A 17044-nucleotide genomic window follows, 5' to 3' on the forward strand; every position below is an offset into this window, starting at 1 on the left:
TTTGCGTACCAGAAATACCCCGAAGCCCCGGTATTATTCTCTAGCCCCGAGGCAAGTCCCGAGATCCCGAAGATCCCGAGAAGTGCGGTTCCCGAGCCGAAGCTCTGCCCACGAGAAGTTCGATTTTCGTGGAGATCTTCCAGATCTGCTGTGGATTACTACTTCTGCAAGTCATAGTACTGTCCGATCATCTTCTGATCAAGTGAGTGTATACTACCTTTCATAAACACGATAATAATACAAGTATGGTTTGAGTGTATTAAGTATATTGTTGTTTATATATGTGGGTGTGTAGTTGCTTTCTTCTAACACATCAATGTGAAGTATTTGTTATGAAATACGTGCTATGTGTTTATATGTTATTTGTCTATTTGAGATGGACATGGAAATTGGAGTTTTATACAGGTGTTAAATGATTTAAACTGTGTAAGTATTTATATCTACAAATTGTTGGGTAGAACAAGGCAGATGGGATAGTTGGTGACTATGGAGTTAGCGCCTATTATTAGATAAACCTTGGTGACTATGGAGTTAGCGCCTATTGTATAAACCTTGGCGACGATGTGACTTCGTGCCTATTTGATGAACCTTGGCGACTATGGAGTTAGCGCTTGTTAAGTAAACCCTGGCGACTATGGAGTTAGCGCTTGTTAAGTGAACCTTGGTGACTATGGAGTTAGCATCGCTTGAGTAAACCCCGACGACTATGGAGTTAGCGTCTGATAACTATGGATTTAGTACTCGATAGATAAACTTTGGCAGCAATGGATTTCGTGCCGATTCCTTAGGAATAAGTGAATGAAGGATAGTTGTTTCTTAGGGTGAAACCTTAAGAAGATAATGGGGATGGGTATTTGGGTTGATTGTTTGATAATGGAACATAACAAATGTATTATTGTGGGTTGAAAACCCTATATGCTCACCAGGCTCCCAAGCCAAGCCTGACCCACTCAGTTTTCTTTTCATTACAGGTAATGACGCAAGAGTATAAGTCGGCGGACTTGACGAGAGATTTTGGATTATAGATCAGTAGTTGAATAACTATTGTAAGGTCTATTTTATGTTGTTTATGCTTTTGGTCTGTAACGAACATGACATCCCGATGTTTTATTATTCAATAAAAATACATTCTTTTCGAGAAATGTTTTGATAAAATGGTTATCATATTTTATTTTGGGAACAAATTCCGCAACCGTTTTCTTTAAACGATCACTCTGATTTTGAAAACAAAGCATAAACAAATCGGTCTTTTTTGGCCGTGAAATTGGGGATGTCATAGTCACCCCTTGACTCACCGATTCACGGCTCAACCATAAAAGATTGAGACTCTTCGACAAGACTCGCCAAGTCCAAGAACAGACTCGTCGAGTCTAAGGCTATCTTTAACTTACTCGCCGAGTGGTTCTTCCAACTCGCCGAGTTCCAGGCCATCTTCATCCAACTCGCCGAGTTGTTCTTCCAACTCGCCGAGTTCCAGCCTATCTTCAAGCAACTCGCTGAGTCTACCCATGTGACTCGCCGAGTACCACCGGGTCTGAATCCATACCGAGGCTTTCCAAGCCATGCAGATGATCCAAACCATAGATATACCCTTCCTAAGGCCATCCATCACGTAAAGTGGCAAACTTTACGTGAATCCAAGGAGATCTAGGCATTTTCACTCTAGGGCTAGGGTTTGGGATAAGATAGCTCCTTCAATCACTCATAAACAGGGACTTTATGACATACAATACCATCCCAAGCTTAGATCTGAAGTAGCATCCTCAGATCCAAGCTTCTATCTCAATTTAGATGTCATATCAACCACCACACATGAACCCATGAAGAAATAGCTTAAGGAAATGGTTCCTTACCCTTAGAATGAGCCCAACCAACTGTAGATTCCTGATCCCCCTTAAGCTTCCTGATACAAGCCTCCAATCTTCAAGCTTAAAGCACCAAATATCCTTCTCCAAGCTCTAATTCACTCAACAATGGGGTCTCCTCACGAATTTAGGGCTTCTGGAACTCAAGGAATGATAAGGAGGCTGGGGAGAAGATATGATGTTCTTTATATAGGGCTCATCCTCCGGATTTAGGGTTTTCTCCACTCAGCGCCTACTCGCCGAGTCCATCCGCTGACTCGCCGAGTCGTCCACTTAACACGCGACCAAAGTCACGACCCTACTCGCCGAGTCCACCCATGGACTCGCCGAGTTCCCCTTTCCCAATTTACTCTTTTAGCCCTTCAACTTTACTCTGGATATTCCGGGATGTTACATGTATATTGGGATGGGACCATTTGTATAATGGGATGAGCATGTTATTATGTTCGGTGGGTTGGACCCATTATTATACATGTTGGGCTGGGCTCATTGTCATGTATGTTGGACTAGGGTCATTATGTATGTCGGGCTAGGCTCATTTAGTTATATGCTGGGTGGGCCCATTTATATGGTATGTGGTATTTTGGGGGAACTCACTAAGCTTTGTGTTTACGGTTTATGTTTAAAATGTTTTCAGGTACTTCTTCTTTCAAAATGAAGAGTATGGCTTGATTGCACTGCATCCCTGGAGATTTATTCTGCAATAATTGTTTACGATTTTATTATTGATGTTTTGAGAATACTTTTATTTTGGTCGTCTTTGTAACAATGAATGCATGATTTTGATTTATTTAAAATAAATTTATATTCAATATTTTTGGGACGTTACAGATAAATATATAAATATGTTTTTAAGAGCAATTATGTAGATTGATTAAAAAACTCAATAGCTTTTTCTTAAAGATTATATTAAATAGCTTTTAGATTTGAATCATTTTGATTAAACTAAAAGTTCAACATTCGTACGTCCAAACGAAACTCTTTTTTTTTAGTTCGAGTTTTTTTTATTAAAAATTAAAAGCTAGAAACTATAAAATACTCCCTTTAAAAAAATTATCCGCATTAACAATATACTTTAGAGAAATTGCAATCCTACAGACCTTCTTTTTAACTATTAAAATTTTCTCTTTATTTATATAATTAATTTGATATAACTCAAATTGTGGTCTCAATCACAAACAAATGAGTCGAACTAAGAATGACTATGGCTATAAATGGAATGTAAAAGAATAAAACAAGTGTCCCAAGGAAATATGCACAAGAATAGGGTTAGAGGGCATGCCATTTCCAAGTGAAATCTTCAAATCTCATGATCCGATCGTTCGACTTCATGCTAACACCTTTCTCTCTTGTCCACATAACACATAGTTGCAGACGCTAACACAATTTTCACTAGTAACATTACACAGACCAGACCTAAAAGACCAATCAGTAGCAATAACGAAGATTAGGTATGGAAGATAAGGCTGCAGATACGATGTTGACAGTAGCTGATAAGGCTCCGGTTACCTCCGAGAGAAAGATTCGGTCAGACCTCGACAACAACCTCCCTAAGCCATGTATGTATGTTACTGCATGTGTGAAAAAATAATCGATATCTTGAAAATATTTTGGGATCGATGTGACTTTTTTTTTATGTTTTGGGTACTTTCAGACATGGCACGAGCAGTGACTGCCCCTGATACCGATCATCCGAATGGAACATCGGGACACAAACATAACAACATGTCTGTTCTTCAGCAACACGTAGCGTTCTTTGACCAAGATAACAACGGGATCATCTTTCCATGGGAGACTTTTAAAGGCAAGCTTTATATATGATCTGTTCAGCTGTATATGATCACTTTACATGATCTCATCATTAACACGAGTTTTTAAATTATACAGGGTGTCGAGACCTTGGATTCAACGCGTTCGCTTCATTTTTATTCATGGTATTAATCCATATGGCTATGAGTTACGTCACTTTGCCTGTAAGTTGCTAATCCATAAAATTGGTGCTATTTCACCTTTTTGGGTCAATTTCTTTACTTTTCATGTTCACTTTTGACGTAGACTATATGATACAATGATCCCAAGAACTTATTATAGGTGGAAAATGATATGATGTTCCATTTCAGTATGAGAAAAGTTCAAAACTCTGACAAAATCCACTACAGTTCTAAAATTGGGAACGCGCTCTTTTGACCTCAAAAATGTCAAACTTTCTGTTTCAGTAATGAGTACTGTATATACTTACAAGACCCTTAAATTGATCACCCATTAATCGACCACTAATCGAACCTTGTGGCCTAAAATTGTACTTTTTTGATGAGCGTTTTCTGATATCAAACTATTAATTTCTTGACAAGAACAAGTAGGTCTTATGAACATATATGGTGATTAATTTTAAGCGACGATTTTGCATTGCATGCTGTGTTCTAATTGGACTAATTGTGTACATGTGGATGGTGTGGTAGACTTGGTTGCCATCACCTTTCTTCCCCATTTACATAGAAAACATACACAGGGCGAAGCATGGAAGTGATTCCGCGACTTATGACACCGAAGGAAGGTTAGGAAATTAAGTTGGTCTTAATTGGTCTTGGTAGGCATTCAATTCTAATTAATTAATTAATTTCGTTTGTGATTATTGCTGTGGCATGCAGGTTTATTCCAGCCAATCTTGAGAACATTTTCAGCAAATACGCTCGCACAGTTCCTAATAAACTCACATTCAAGGAGCTTTGGCATATGACTGATGCCACTCGCAACGCCTTTGATTTCTTTGGCTGGTAATTTTTATTAACAAACTTTTAGGGTTATTTTCATCAATAGCGATAATGAGGAGGGCAAAGACGAAACATTATTTGAGATCTAGTAGTCTTTGCGACTTTGTCCTTGATTATGTGGAAGATCTATTAGTAGTAACGACATGCATGTTTTGTAACGATGTATATATAGGACTGCAAGCAAGTTGGAATGGGGAGCTCTTTATGTGCTTGCAAAGGACTCAGAGGGCTTCCTATCAAAAGATTCAGTAAGGCGTTGCTTCGATGGAAGTTTGTTCGAGCATTGTGCCAAGAAGCAAAAGAGCGATCCAAGTAAGATGGGATGATCGTTATTAATTATATGTATGGGCATCGACCTAGCGAACTATGTTACTAACTTTTGTATTCGCAAGATACTCATAGTACGATTCCTTTGGACATTAGATTAATTAGATGTTATTTTAATAGGTTTATGGGTGAATTAATGACATTTTGAGCCATGAGCATTAGAAAATCGTTTTTTTTATTTATTGTCGTCGTCTAATTAAAAGGGTTAACACTACTCGATTGGTTCGAGGTCGATTGCTGCTAACAATTTAAAAAAAAAAAAAAAAAATTAAAACTGATTCCACTATCAAAATCTTAATTAATGCGCAAGCAAGACAAACAAATTTAATACGGCCGCAAATGTAGAACATCAAGAATTTTTTAAAACGTCGACATAAAAATTAAAAAAATCCTGCCTAGCTAGGGACAACTTTAGAGATATATGATGGCGACTGAAATTAAATATTAGAATTGTCAAGTGTTACAATCATTCAATCCTTTCTATTTCAGTAGGCCATAGTTCATGATTTCATTACGACGTGCATTGGTAATAAAAGCGTCAAAATATTTATAAACAAATACAAACAAAATTACTTTTAGTCATGAGATTCATTTAACACTACAACTATATACAAAAAACATGGTAATTTATTACTGCAACTATGCAAACCTCCTCGTCTCACACCACTGTCTCGTTCAGATTAGCAGCAGCTGCAATGGCAGCAGCTACTCCGGTGGGATGCGCTGTTAAATTAGGGTTGTTCCTCCTCTCTGCACTCAACACACCCTCCGCATCTTCCCTCGTAGCCACTTTATCCGCCGGTAGCTTCACCGTTGCATCCTGTTTATTAAGTATAGTTTCCCGACGTAATAATTAAATATATATAGATGACGAATCAAAAACAAGATTAACTAATTTCATATTTTTTGTGCAAGAATACTTACTGTAAGAACTTCGCTAAGTCTGACTTTATCTTCTTCGCGAGTTGATGCGTTCAAAGTGGCAGCTGATTGAGCTTGAGCTGCAAGTCCGCCGGGGATCACCAGGTTGCTGCCAGTAGCCCTCACTTCCGCCGCTTGAATTGCCGCAGCATCACTCCGCTCCACCGGTTTGTTCCCGGTTGTCCTTGATGCAGCTTCAAGTGCTTCTCCGATCGTAATAAAACCTTGCTGATGCAAATCTCCAACCCCACCTTCCTGCTGGAGTATCGGTGTTGCCTTCACATACCGCCGCACCACCTGCCGGAAAATTGACAAACGGACTCATAAGTTAACAACGACGTCAGATATAATAATATTTTCAATCAAGTGAGATCCAGACCTCTCCCGCAATTGTTTCAGTGACAACACGGGCACCGGGAACCTCGGTGGCTGTAACAGCAACTCCTTGATCACCGGTGACGGTGAGATCATCATGACTGACCAACCCTGCTCTCTCGTTGATTGTAGCCGCAGCCTGCATGGCGGCGGCGGTTCCACCCTTCTGGGTTTGTCCAAATACCGTCGTCTCAGCTGCTTGCATCATGGCGGCATCTTGTGGCGCCACCGGTTTGTCAGCTAGTTTACCGGAAACTTGAAATACATCCCCATATTTTATAGGTTGATTAGGTTCTTTTTGCTGCCTTTGCACTTCCTGAGGTCGTTCTGGTTGATCCTGACTCATCTTCGCGGTTACCAATCTGTGTCTCCGAGTTGCTCCACCACTGTTGGTCGCCGGTGTTTATATACGCTGGCGTCAATAGGGTCTTCGGTAGACGCGTATAAAGTGGACCAGGAGACACGTGTTGTACGAAGAAGGTGAGCGTGGCAGCTCGATAAACAAGGGTGCCACCAAACGCAAATATTCATTTGTTTTTAGCACGGGTGGCATTTTAAAGGGGGTTCGAGACAAATAAAAAAAAAAAAAAAACGTATCTTTTTATTATTTTATTATTAAAAAATGGTGACACGAAACTCAAATATTCTGTTTGATAATCTAATTCGGTTTGAATAAATATCTGTCGACCGAAACTCAAGATGAAATAATCTACGAGAAGAAAAATGTTAGGGACGATTGTGATTTTGTAGACCAAAATATTCTAAATAAATAATAGGGTTTTTTTATTTTTTTTATTTTTCTTTTGTAATTTGTCATATTCTTATTTAATTTCTTAAATTTCATTTTATGGTTATTTTGAATTTTTTTTTTTCTAGATATCATTTTATGAGTATTTTTCTATTTAATTAAATTTTATATAATATTTTAATGTAATAATTGGAATAAATATAGTAATAGATAAATATTTATTTCACTAATAAACTTACATTTTAATTTCGAAAGTCCTAAAATTAAAGCTCAATAGTTTTTTTGTTTAAATTTAAAAGATACAAAACATTTACATTATAATAAATCATTATTTTTTTTTTATTTTTTTATAAATTCAAAGTTCTCAAATATTTTGACATTTATATTTAATTTGTTTTTTAAAATTAACTTATGTAATACATGGGTCTCATAACTAGTGAGAAAAATATATATATCAATCGATAAAAAAGTAACTATTATATTTTCATATTTGAGGAGTGGCTTACTCGTGAAACGCTTTGAGAGGTTCTAATTCGGTTGGCCGTGTGTTTCTATGTCCATGAAGATTTGTTTGTGATGACCGCAGGTCATGAGACATAATCTCATATTTATATGAGGGATTAGTCGTATACGCATAAGCTGACTCGAACGCCCTTGTTATGAAGACTCACACTACAAGAAACACGAGTAATAGCGGCGACAAACATTGTCGCTAAAAGTCTGGTATGTCGCTGTTAAAAAGGTCGTGGTCGTTGTCTCGCTATACGGGCGACTCAACCAATTTGGAGGTTCTAAGTGAACAAAAAACTAGGACCCTTCGGTTTTATAACTTAAACCAAACCTCAAACTATTTGTTAATGCATCTCAGCTAATCACTTATATAAACATAAAGTTTGCTGAAGTTTTGGTCTCCTAACCGATGTGGGACTCAAAGGTAGAGTTAATATGAAACAAGAGGATGATTGAGCTTATATAAGAGATGAGAGTTGGATGAGTTTCATCCATGAACGATGTGGGATATCTTTAAGTAGCTTTCAAAATAGAATGAATGAAAGGTAAACAAATAGATTCGAACCTAAGACCCTTAATTTGATAAACCAACGCCTTTACCACCAGGCCAAGCTCCAACTTGTCGTTGTAACCCAAGAAATATGTGTGTGTGTGTGTGTGTGTGTATATATATATATATATATATATATATATATATATATATACATACACATATATAATTAATAGAAGAAGCTTTAAAATTAGGGCCTTAAGCCCTTATTTAGTTTTACAAAAAGTAGAGTCGGTCTTGCCTCGCTACAAATGCTCTATACGTCACCGCTATTGCTCTTCGTCGCCACCAATACCCTGTCACCGCTAAAACCCTATCGCCGCTAGATAATACACTTAAAACACACACACACACACATATACATATATATATATATATACACACACACACAAAATATATACATTCCACATACAAAATTAAAAATAAAAAGGTGATGAAGTCGAGTTTTCAGTGGGGAGAAGAGGAAAGGAAAAGAAAAGTAGAAAAAACGGAGAAGAAATAAGAAAAAAAACTCACATGCAGAAGTTTAGGGAAGTCGACGCTGATGAAAGGTCATCGATTAGGGCTTTGGCAGTAAAATTTTGACTCAATCGACGAGCTCAAGGGGGGAATAACAAAATCAACGGTAAAATTATGTGGAGTGAATTTTACTGTAGAGATGAGGAACACACATAACAAAAGAGGAAAGAAAAAAGAGAAATGGGGTATATTCGTGAAGACCTTTAGCGACGACGCAAACGTATTAGAAAGGTATGTTAGCAGTGACGGGGAAACTAATTGCGGCAACACGTGCCAGAGGAGGTTTTGGCTTCATCTATTTAGACTATTAGCGGTGATACTGTCATCTCTATTGTTGTCGTTGTTATTGGTATTGTACACAAGGTGGTCAAAGTCGTTGGATTTGCAACAAAATCGACAGATAAGGTGTAATCTCAAGTTTTCACACGGATCGGGGTTGAAGACTATTAGCGGCGATATCCAACGAGATTGATGGTTGTCGTCATTAATAGTGGTTGTCGCCGCTGATAATGGTTATTCTTGTAGTATGTCTTTCCAATAAAAACTAACAAATAATTATAAATTAATCTATGTTTAGTTTATACTCTATATATCGAACATTCCCTTTAAGCTAAATTCGAAGCACTTTTAATTGTCTTCAAACGTTTATGAATTTTTCAACATTTTACATGGTTAATTCGATTTAGTTGCAAATTACTGGCTACCATGTTCATTCATCAGCCTCTCCATAATATAATCAAGACTATAGTCAAGGAACGGATGAATATTCTTTGTAGCAAACAACATAGGATAAGAGAAGAAATAGTACAAGGTTGATATGTAAAAAGAAAGATGGTCCTTTCTTCTTTTTTGTCACATCATGCTTTCTTTTTTCAGAACTCATACATCCATTTCAAAGCAGTAGAAAATATATAATATTATTTGATATCATGTTTCTTTCATTTAGTATTATATATTGTAAGGCTGTGGAGAGTGGGTGCGGTCTTTATCGTACCTTTTGCCACATAGGCAGGGGAACACCGTCCCCTGATTGCGGTTTGGTGTGGTTTAGGCCACACTACGGTAGATTTTTTATGCATTTTCTCTTTTTCTCCTCTTTTATTTTTCTCTCTCTTCTCTTTCAACCAATCACATTTTTTTCTTTTCTCTCTCTTTACCATAATCTCACTCCCTTGGTGTGTCATGAAACCACACTTGTGTGGTAAAAAGTGACTTGATGCATATGTAACGGTAAAATGAGTGTGGTTTCAGTGGCACCACTCCCTTCAACCTAAAAACCCACACATGAAAAGATGTATTTCCCCTTTTTTTAATTCCCAGCAACATACTTTTGTACATATACTTTTACTATATGTTGTTTTCACCTTATCTCTTGACACGTCTCTATCGACCTATGTGAGAAACCCTAGCTTTTATATATGTAACAAGCGATGAGCTAAATTTTTCCATGGCAAGAATTTAAAAGGAGTTGGTGCCATCTTTTCTTTATTTTTTTAAACCAAAACATGTTTGTTCTTTTTAACATACATTTTCTTATGTCCCAACGTCCAAGTAACAATCTATGACATTCCCATTTTCACGGCCAGAAAAGACCGATTTTGTTTATGCTTTATAAAAATCAGAGTACCTCTTTTAATAAAAATGTTGCAGAATTTGTTCCCAGAAAAACATGATAAATACGTTATCAAAGCATTTCCGAAAAAAAAATATTTTTATTCATTTTAAAACATTTGGGATGTCATGGTCAATACAGAAACATAAGCATAAACAGAACTTACACTCATTATCACTAGTGATTTATATCTCCTTAATCTCTCAGTGTAATGTAACTTCATATCAACACTTGGTGGTTGTCGAGGCCAACACAAATAATAACCCTAAATATTACACACTAAAATAGTGTATAGTGGTAAAGGGATCGAATCCACGGAGATTGGTTCAATTTATAACTCTATGAAAAATCTCTTTGTAATAATACTTGTAAATTAACAATAAAAATAAAATGGGGGGTTTTGATGTTTTGAAATACTTGAAACAAACTAGAATTAACTATGATTTAAATAGACAATTTCAACAAAAATAAGGATTTGATGTAAAATCAATAAGGGAGAGATGGTTGACTTAAAGTTTCCTCACTTTGACTTTTGATGAACATATCATTAGAATCCAATGGTGCAATACTTTAATTTAAATCCTTAATTTGGCTATAGTAATCCAAGGAGCTTGAGATTACCTAGACTTTTCTTAATTGTTGAAATGGCTAGAGAAGCTCATAACAATTTCCCTAGTCAAAGTCACTAATTCCAAATAGCATGTAATTAGTGAAAGTCAACTAGCATTAAGAACCAAAAAGTCACCAAATCCAAGAGGAGTCAATTGCTTTCACTACCATGTTGGAGAAAATGTTTTTATGATTGTGTGAAGCAAAAACAACACAAAAATCATTTGTTGTTTGCTAATTTGAGGATCTTTTACTTAATCAAGAAATCAGCCAACTAATCACCACAAACACATTTAAACTCATGAATAAAAACATACTAGTAGTGATAATATGATAAAACACAAAACATTTCCATAAAGATTTAAGAACAAGTTCATGGATTCTTCAACACCCATCAAAAGTTCAAAGGATTCAACAAAAAGTCAACCAAGATTAGTTTAACCAAGCATGGCTAAACTTAAAGAAATAAAGTTAGATGAGATTGTACCAAACATTTCACAATAATCAAGAGGTGAAATAAAGATGTTCTTGAGGTGTTCTTGGCCTTCAAAAGCACTCCAAACTCCAGAGATAACAAGTCAAACTCGGACCTTCAAGGCTGAAGAGGCACACCAACCTTCCCAATATAGAGCTCTAAGTAAAATCCCGAAAATGCCCTTGTTAGGAACCCACGCGGGCCGCGGGTAATCTTACGCGGGCCGCGGGCTTTGACGGGATTTTTGGGCTTCTTCAAGTCTTGGGCCCCCACAGCTAGTCCATTGGCGCAATTCGAATCCAATCAGCTCCTAGCCCATTTTTCTTCAATATTTCTTCAATTAAAGCCCAATTTGTCTTTCCACATCACTCAAAACTTCCGCAAACTCTTAAACATCGATCTTGCACACTCAAGAATTCTCTCGCGCCCTTTCAAATTTAAAGTTCAACACTTCTGCGCCTTCAAGCAATCAACAAGCCTACTCCCTGGATCACCTCCAAAGCTATCAAGCATGACATCCCCACTGCTCTTCAAGTCCAATCGCCTTCCAAAAGATCTCGCACGCTCCCGCTCCTCTAGTTTCCTTAAAATCTGCAACAATGCTCAAGAAACTAGAAAGTACCCGAAATGGTCATAAAAATAACAAAAATGAAAATATGCATGGAAATTAACTAAAATGCGAATGGAATGTGCTAAAAAAACTATAAAAAGAAGTAAATAAAATGAAGCTATCAAATCACCCCAAGCTTAAACCTTACTTGTCCTCAAGTAAGATGAGACTAAAATGAACTTGGGACAAACTACCCTATAAATAAAACGAATGGATAGAACCATGGAACCTGTTCGACGTTAGTCAACATGGCCGTAATTGATCTCGCTGCTATCTCACAACGTTTTCATCCGATGACAATGGGACCATAAACCACAGCCAGGACAACTCCTTTAGGTGAATAAGGAGGGATGGTCAGTCGTAGTCTTAATAGAACATGCATACAATGAAGAAAATATGTAGTATGGAGAAAGCAACTGGATGGGCTCGGGTTGAGCTCTTCTTTAAGTGCACACTCTGCTCTCACGTCTGCCGGTTTCTCTCATGTGTAACTAGGTTTAATCGCTCGGGCACCGTTGTAGGAATCGGTTCACTTAGTGTTGGCCCAAACCTCCCATAGTATCCGACTCGACAGTCTCCTAACATCACCAATTTGCGAAAAAAAAAACAACTCGATCTATATACAATAGAACAAACCTATACAAATGAATATCAAATGTCGGGTGACCAAGATGTTGGAAAATTTGTTCAATAATTGAACCGGCCACCTATCTAAGATAGTTGCAACTGAAAATTTGCATGCCATTTTTTTTTGTTTTTTTTGTTTTTGTTTTTTCTTTTTGTTTTTTTTTTTTTTTGTTTTTTTTGTTTTTTGTTTTTTGTTTTTTTTAGTACTTGAAGGTAATGTATTAACAATCGAAATTTTAACAAGAAAACCCTTTGACTCAAAATTTGGTTCCCAAAAGTGTGTAAGTGGAACCGAAAGGGTAATGATATAATCCGAATGGCCTAAGTGTGAAAATGACTATGTGTGGAGCATAAAAATGTAATGTAAGCTCCTTTTCAAACGTGTGGTTTTTCAAAGATGATGAAAATGTCCAAATGTAGACTAAAAGACTCTCCAAAATTCTAATAAAATCGCAAAAAGATATGGTGATGTAAAGAGACCAGATATGGATTCTACTCGGGGACAAGCACCAATTCTTCATCCTAACAGTTCAAACATGATCAAGTGTGGTCCTCTCAACGGTAGTGACCGAAAGGCTAAGAACATCCATTGTTATAGTATATCCTACAGTTGTTAGTATTGTATGCATAATTCTTCATGAAACTACATGGCCATGATCACTTACCCCTTTAAGCTACGAGCATCTGATCCCAAGTATGAAATCCCAAACTGCAGCTAGTGGTCCCAGTTCGATGGGTGAGATAGCAACAAGATCCTGGACCAATAATGATACAATAACTATAAACCTGTTCCATGGCATCCAATGAGGTGAGAAGAAACAGACAACAAAAATGCATGAATGCTAATGCCCTAAGCTAAATGTTATGCAAAAATATAAAAGGTGAAAAAGAACAAAATCAAATCTTTTTGGAATTTTGATGTTAAAACACAAAAAATGAATGCAAATTAACTTAAACTAATATGATATGCAACCTAACAAAAAAATGCATGAATAATTAAAAGAAAAGGAAATGCCCCACCCCAAGCTTATGAATGCAAATTACTAGCCCGGATCTGCGGGCGTTACACAATCAACACCAAAACATGAGTCTAGTATAAACATTACATATAAATTGTATTCAATGTCATAGATAACTCTAATATTCTTTTAGTTGAGTCTAGTATAAACATTACATATAAATTGTATTATAAATGTCATAGATAACTCTAATATTCTTTTAGTCGAGTCTAGTATAAACATTACATATAAATTGTATTATAAATGTCATAGATAACTCTAATATTCTTTTAGTTGTTAATCTCACTACATATTATAAAAATACAAGTGTTAGGTTTAAAAAATCTAATGAGCATACTCAAGGTCAACTCTTAAAGAGTATTGGATGATGTCGATCATCTAAACTCAAAGTCAATCCCCACACCCTCTCTCCGAAAAAAACAAATTTATAGTTTTAAAAATAGTGAATCATTACTAGCATATAACCTAAGGTTCTAAATAACGTTAGGTGTGACTTGGTGACAATGTCAAATCTCAAGTTTTTACGAGTCATAACAAGTCATGTTGTTTGTAGGGCGTAACTTAAGATGACAATTTTGTATATAATTATTAATTATATATATATATATATATATATATATATATATATATATATATATATATATATATATATATATATTCTACTATAATTCATTTATATACATATATGGCTTAAAGAAACATTTTGTTAAAGCGTGACGACATATACAAGCCTTGGAGCCATTTCGATCTTTTTAGAATATTGATCTAACCTAAAACACTAATTTGTAACACCCCATTTTTATTATTTTCGTAGATTGTAATACTAAGCAATTATTATGAAATACGAACTAGAAATATATTAATTTTTTAGCCAAAATAATCATCGTAAATCTATAAAAATCGTAAATACAATTTCCATAAATATATAGAACACCCAAATTTGACGTCATATGAAGAAGTTACGTTTTTTGAAGTTTTGCGATTAAACCGACACGGCCCAACGTATCGTAAAAAGTAAATTTTAGATAGATTGCTTACTAGCATAATAAATCTAAACAAAAGTCATAGTGGTCATAAAACCGAGAGTGTGCATATAAAGAGCGTACAAATCTGACTTCGTATGAATAAGTTATGATTTTTTCAAGTTTCAGTGTAACGGTGCGAACATAAAAAATCAAAATTCAAATCGGTTGATTTTGCCGAAAGAATCTAAACGGGAGTTGAAGATCTCGTAAATAGGAACTCGTCAATATAAAGACAGTCGAGAATGAATTTCGTATGAATGAGTTACGAATTTCGCACATACTTTAACAGTCTAAGCATTTTAAAAATAATAAATAAAAAGCTAAAGTGAGAATTAGCCGACGGAGTCTCATTGAAAGTTGTAGATCTCGTTGATAGCTACACGTGTATATAAATAACGCCGAAAACAGAGTTTGTATGAAGAAAATATGATTATCTGAAAAAAGTAAAAAATACGCACGTACGTGTGTGCTTCCCGAAAAGAGGTGTGGCGCGCTCTGACACACCACCACCATTCTGACACGTGTCACCACCCAAATAATGCCACATGGCACCCTCTGGTACCACCAACGAGCTTAACGCGCTTGATAGGTATGCGCGGCACACCTCCTCAGAATTTGCCTATAAATGTTGATTTCATGCCTCATTCATTCCCACGCAATTTCCAAACTCTCTCTCTCTCTCTCTCTCACTCTCATTCTTAAGCACGAAAATGGGTTTTGTGATATGTCTTTTGGATTTTGGAGTATTTTAGTTTACTAAAGCTCCAGAGCATTAGAGGGCTCGTGAATTAAAAGCTCTTGGATAGGAGTTCTGCCAGTGCAATCTCCCGGTTTTCGCTAGAAACTCTCTGTAAGTTAAGTTACACTCATATTTTTTTTAAGTGTAACTCATATTTATATTAATTGCCGTTGTTATGGATATATAAATAAGATTTATCAATAATTTCAGTTATAATGTTGATTGATATACTTACGATAGAAGTGTCTAGAATTGTCATGTTGACTTGGTTGTTGGATTTCAAAAAAGCTATACACCAAAATGGCAATGCCTCCCAACTGGTTGATCCATATAGATTAATAAGTTAAAGTATTATAAGTTAATACTCGTTAGACGCACTGACCACCAGTGGGATCGCCTAGAAAGTTGTTAATCTTCTAAGAAACTGTCGAGGTGAGTTATCTCACTATATTATGTATTACAAGACATGTCCATATATGTTAGGATAGAGAACTAGTAGAATAGATAAAATAGTCTTTATGTGCTTAAGTGTAAATTGGTAGAGTGGAAAGTATAATGTTCTTGTATTAGTAGAATCTAAAGTGCAGTATCTATATGCGTAATTATTGTGATATTAGATAGGGTGATGGTGGAACGGTTAATGAGGTCGGGAGCCTATAATCCCGCGTAGTTTTAGTTATGTGATGATGGTGGAACGGTTAAAGAGGTCGGGATCCTGCTCCAAGATACATATTTTATTGGAAGATCGTGAGCCATTATTTGTATGCATGTATATGTATTGTAGTATATGGTATTTTGGGGAACTCACTAAGCCTAGCGCTTACCCAATTGTTATAAATGTTTTTCAGGTACTTTATGAGAAGGATAAGGTTCAACTGTGCACACGTGCATTCGCAACATGTTTCCGCATAACATAATTATAACTTTGATATATTTTAATAAATAAAAATGAAAAATTTTGGTTGAAAAATCCAGACGTCATATAATCTAACAAGAAATCATCATATATTTTCGGATTTACAGAGGATTTCATCTTTAGGCTACTCTAAATCTGATACTTGAGTTTAACCTTGAGCTAACCAATTTTGATATGACCACTTATGTTAAGAATTAAATGAAGCATGTTTAGAATTTCTTGTTAGATTAGTGTTTAACCTTGACTTAACCATATTTGGACTATTTATGAAAAAAAATAGAGATAGAATCCTAAACAAGATACCTTCTGGTGATTTTTTGATGTAACAAGTCCATAATCTCATAATTAACTTGAATTGAACTTTAATTATTTCTTTACACTTGAAATTGCATAAATTCATCTTCAAAATCATTCAACCGATTAAATGAGAAGGAAGTGAAGCGAGTTGGGTGTTTGTGATGTAATCTTTCATATTGTAACGACATTTCCCATCAAGTTGCTATTTTCACCGATTAAACACCAAACGTCATCAAATTCTAAGCAATAATTTATTTTTACATAATAACCCTGATTCAATTTAATTCTTAACATAAATGGTCCAAATATGGTTAAGTCAAAGTTAAACTCGATTTTTCCAAATTTGGTGAGTTTAGTCCCTCAAACTTATATTTTCTTATTAACTCCAAGTTAACATTCTAATATACTGGAAGCATTTAAATTCACTTAAATTTGTTTTATTTATTTATAATTTATTTAAGTATTTTTATTATTTAAAATTTTGTAAAACTTTCTAACCCTGAAATACTAATGTTATATATATATATAT

The 17044-nt window shown here is 35.7% G+C and overlaps 2 protein-coding genes across 4 annotated transcripts; one reads left to right on the top strand and one right to left on the bottom strand.

Annotated features, from left to right (window-relative positions):
- Positions 1–3223: 3223 nt before the first annotated feature.
- Positions 3224–5199, top strand: LOC111892935 (peroxygenase). Of its 3 annotated transcripts, none has more exons than XM_023889009.3 (6): positions 3224–3424; positions 3520–3669; positions 3753–3838; positions 4325–4419; positions 4514–4639; positions 4809–5199. In XM_023889009.3, the coding sequence occupies exons 1-6, from the start codon at positions 3319–3321 to the stop codon at positions 4960–4962; spliced, it is 717 nt and encodes a 238-aa protein (XP_023744777.1). In that variant the 5' UTR covers positions 3224–3318; the 3' UTR covers positions 4963–5199. The 3 variants fall into 3 exon arrangements, with proteins under 3 accessions (XP_023744777.1, XP_052622816.1, XP_052622817.1); XM_052766856.1 differs by having other exon boundaries at positions 4514–4582; XM_052766857.1 differs by lacking the exon at positions 4514–4639.
- A 287-nt stretch (positions 5200–5486) lies between these two features.
- On the bottom strand, positions 5487–6834 carry LOC111892919 (late embryogenesis abundant protein D-34). The gene is made up of 3 exons (XM_023888992.3): positions 6264–6834; positions 5888–6181; positions 5487–5783 (listed from the first exon to the last, which is right to left on the bottom strand). The coding sequence occupies exons 1-3, from the start codon at positions 6603–6605 to the stop codon at positions 5622–5624; spliced, it is 798 nt and encodes a 265-aa protein (XP_023744760.1). The 5' UTR covers positions 6606–6834; the 3' UTR covers positions 5487–5621.
- Positions 6835–17044: the final 10210 nt, after the last annotated feature.

The sequence above is a fragment of the Lactuca sativa genome, chromosome 8, assembly GCF_002870075.4.
Source record: "Lactuca sativa cultivar Salinas chromosome 8, Lsat_Salinas_v11, whole genome shotgun sequence".
NCBI classification, from domain to species: Eukaryota; Viridiplantae; Streptophyta; class Magnoliopsida; order Asterales; family Asteraceae; genus Lactuca; species Lactuca sativa.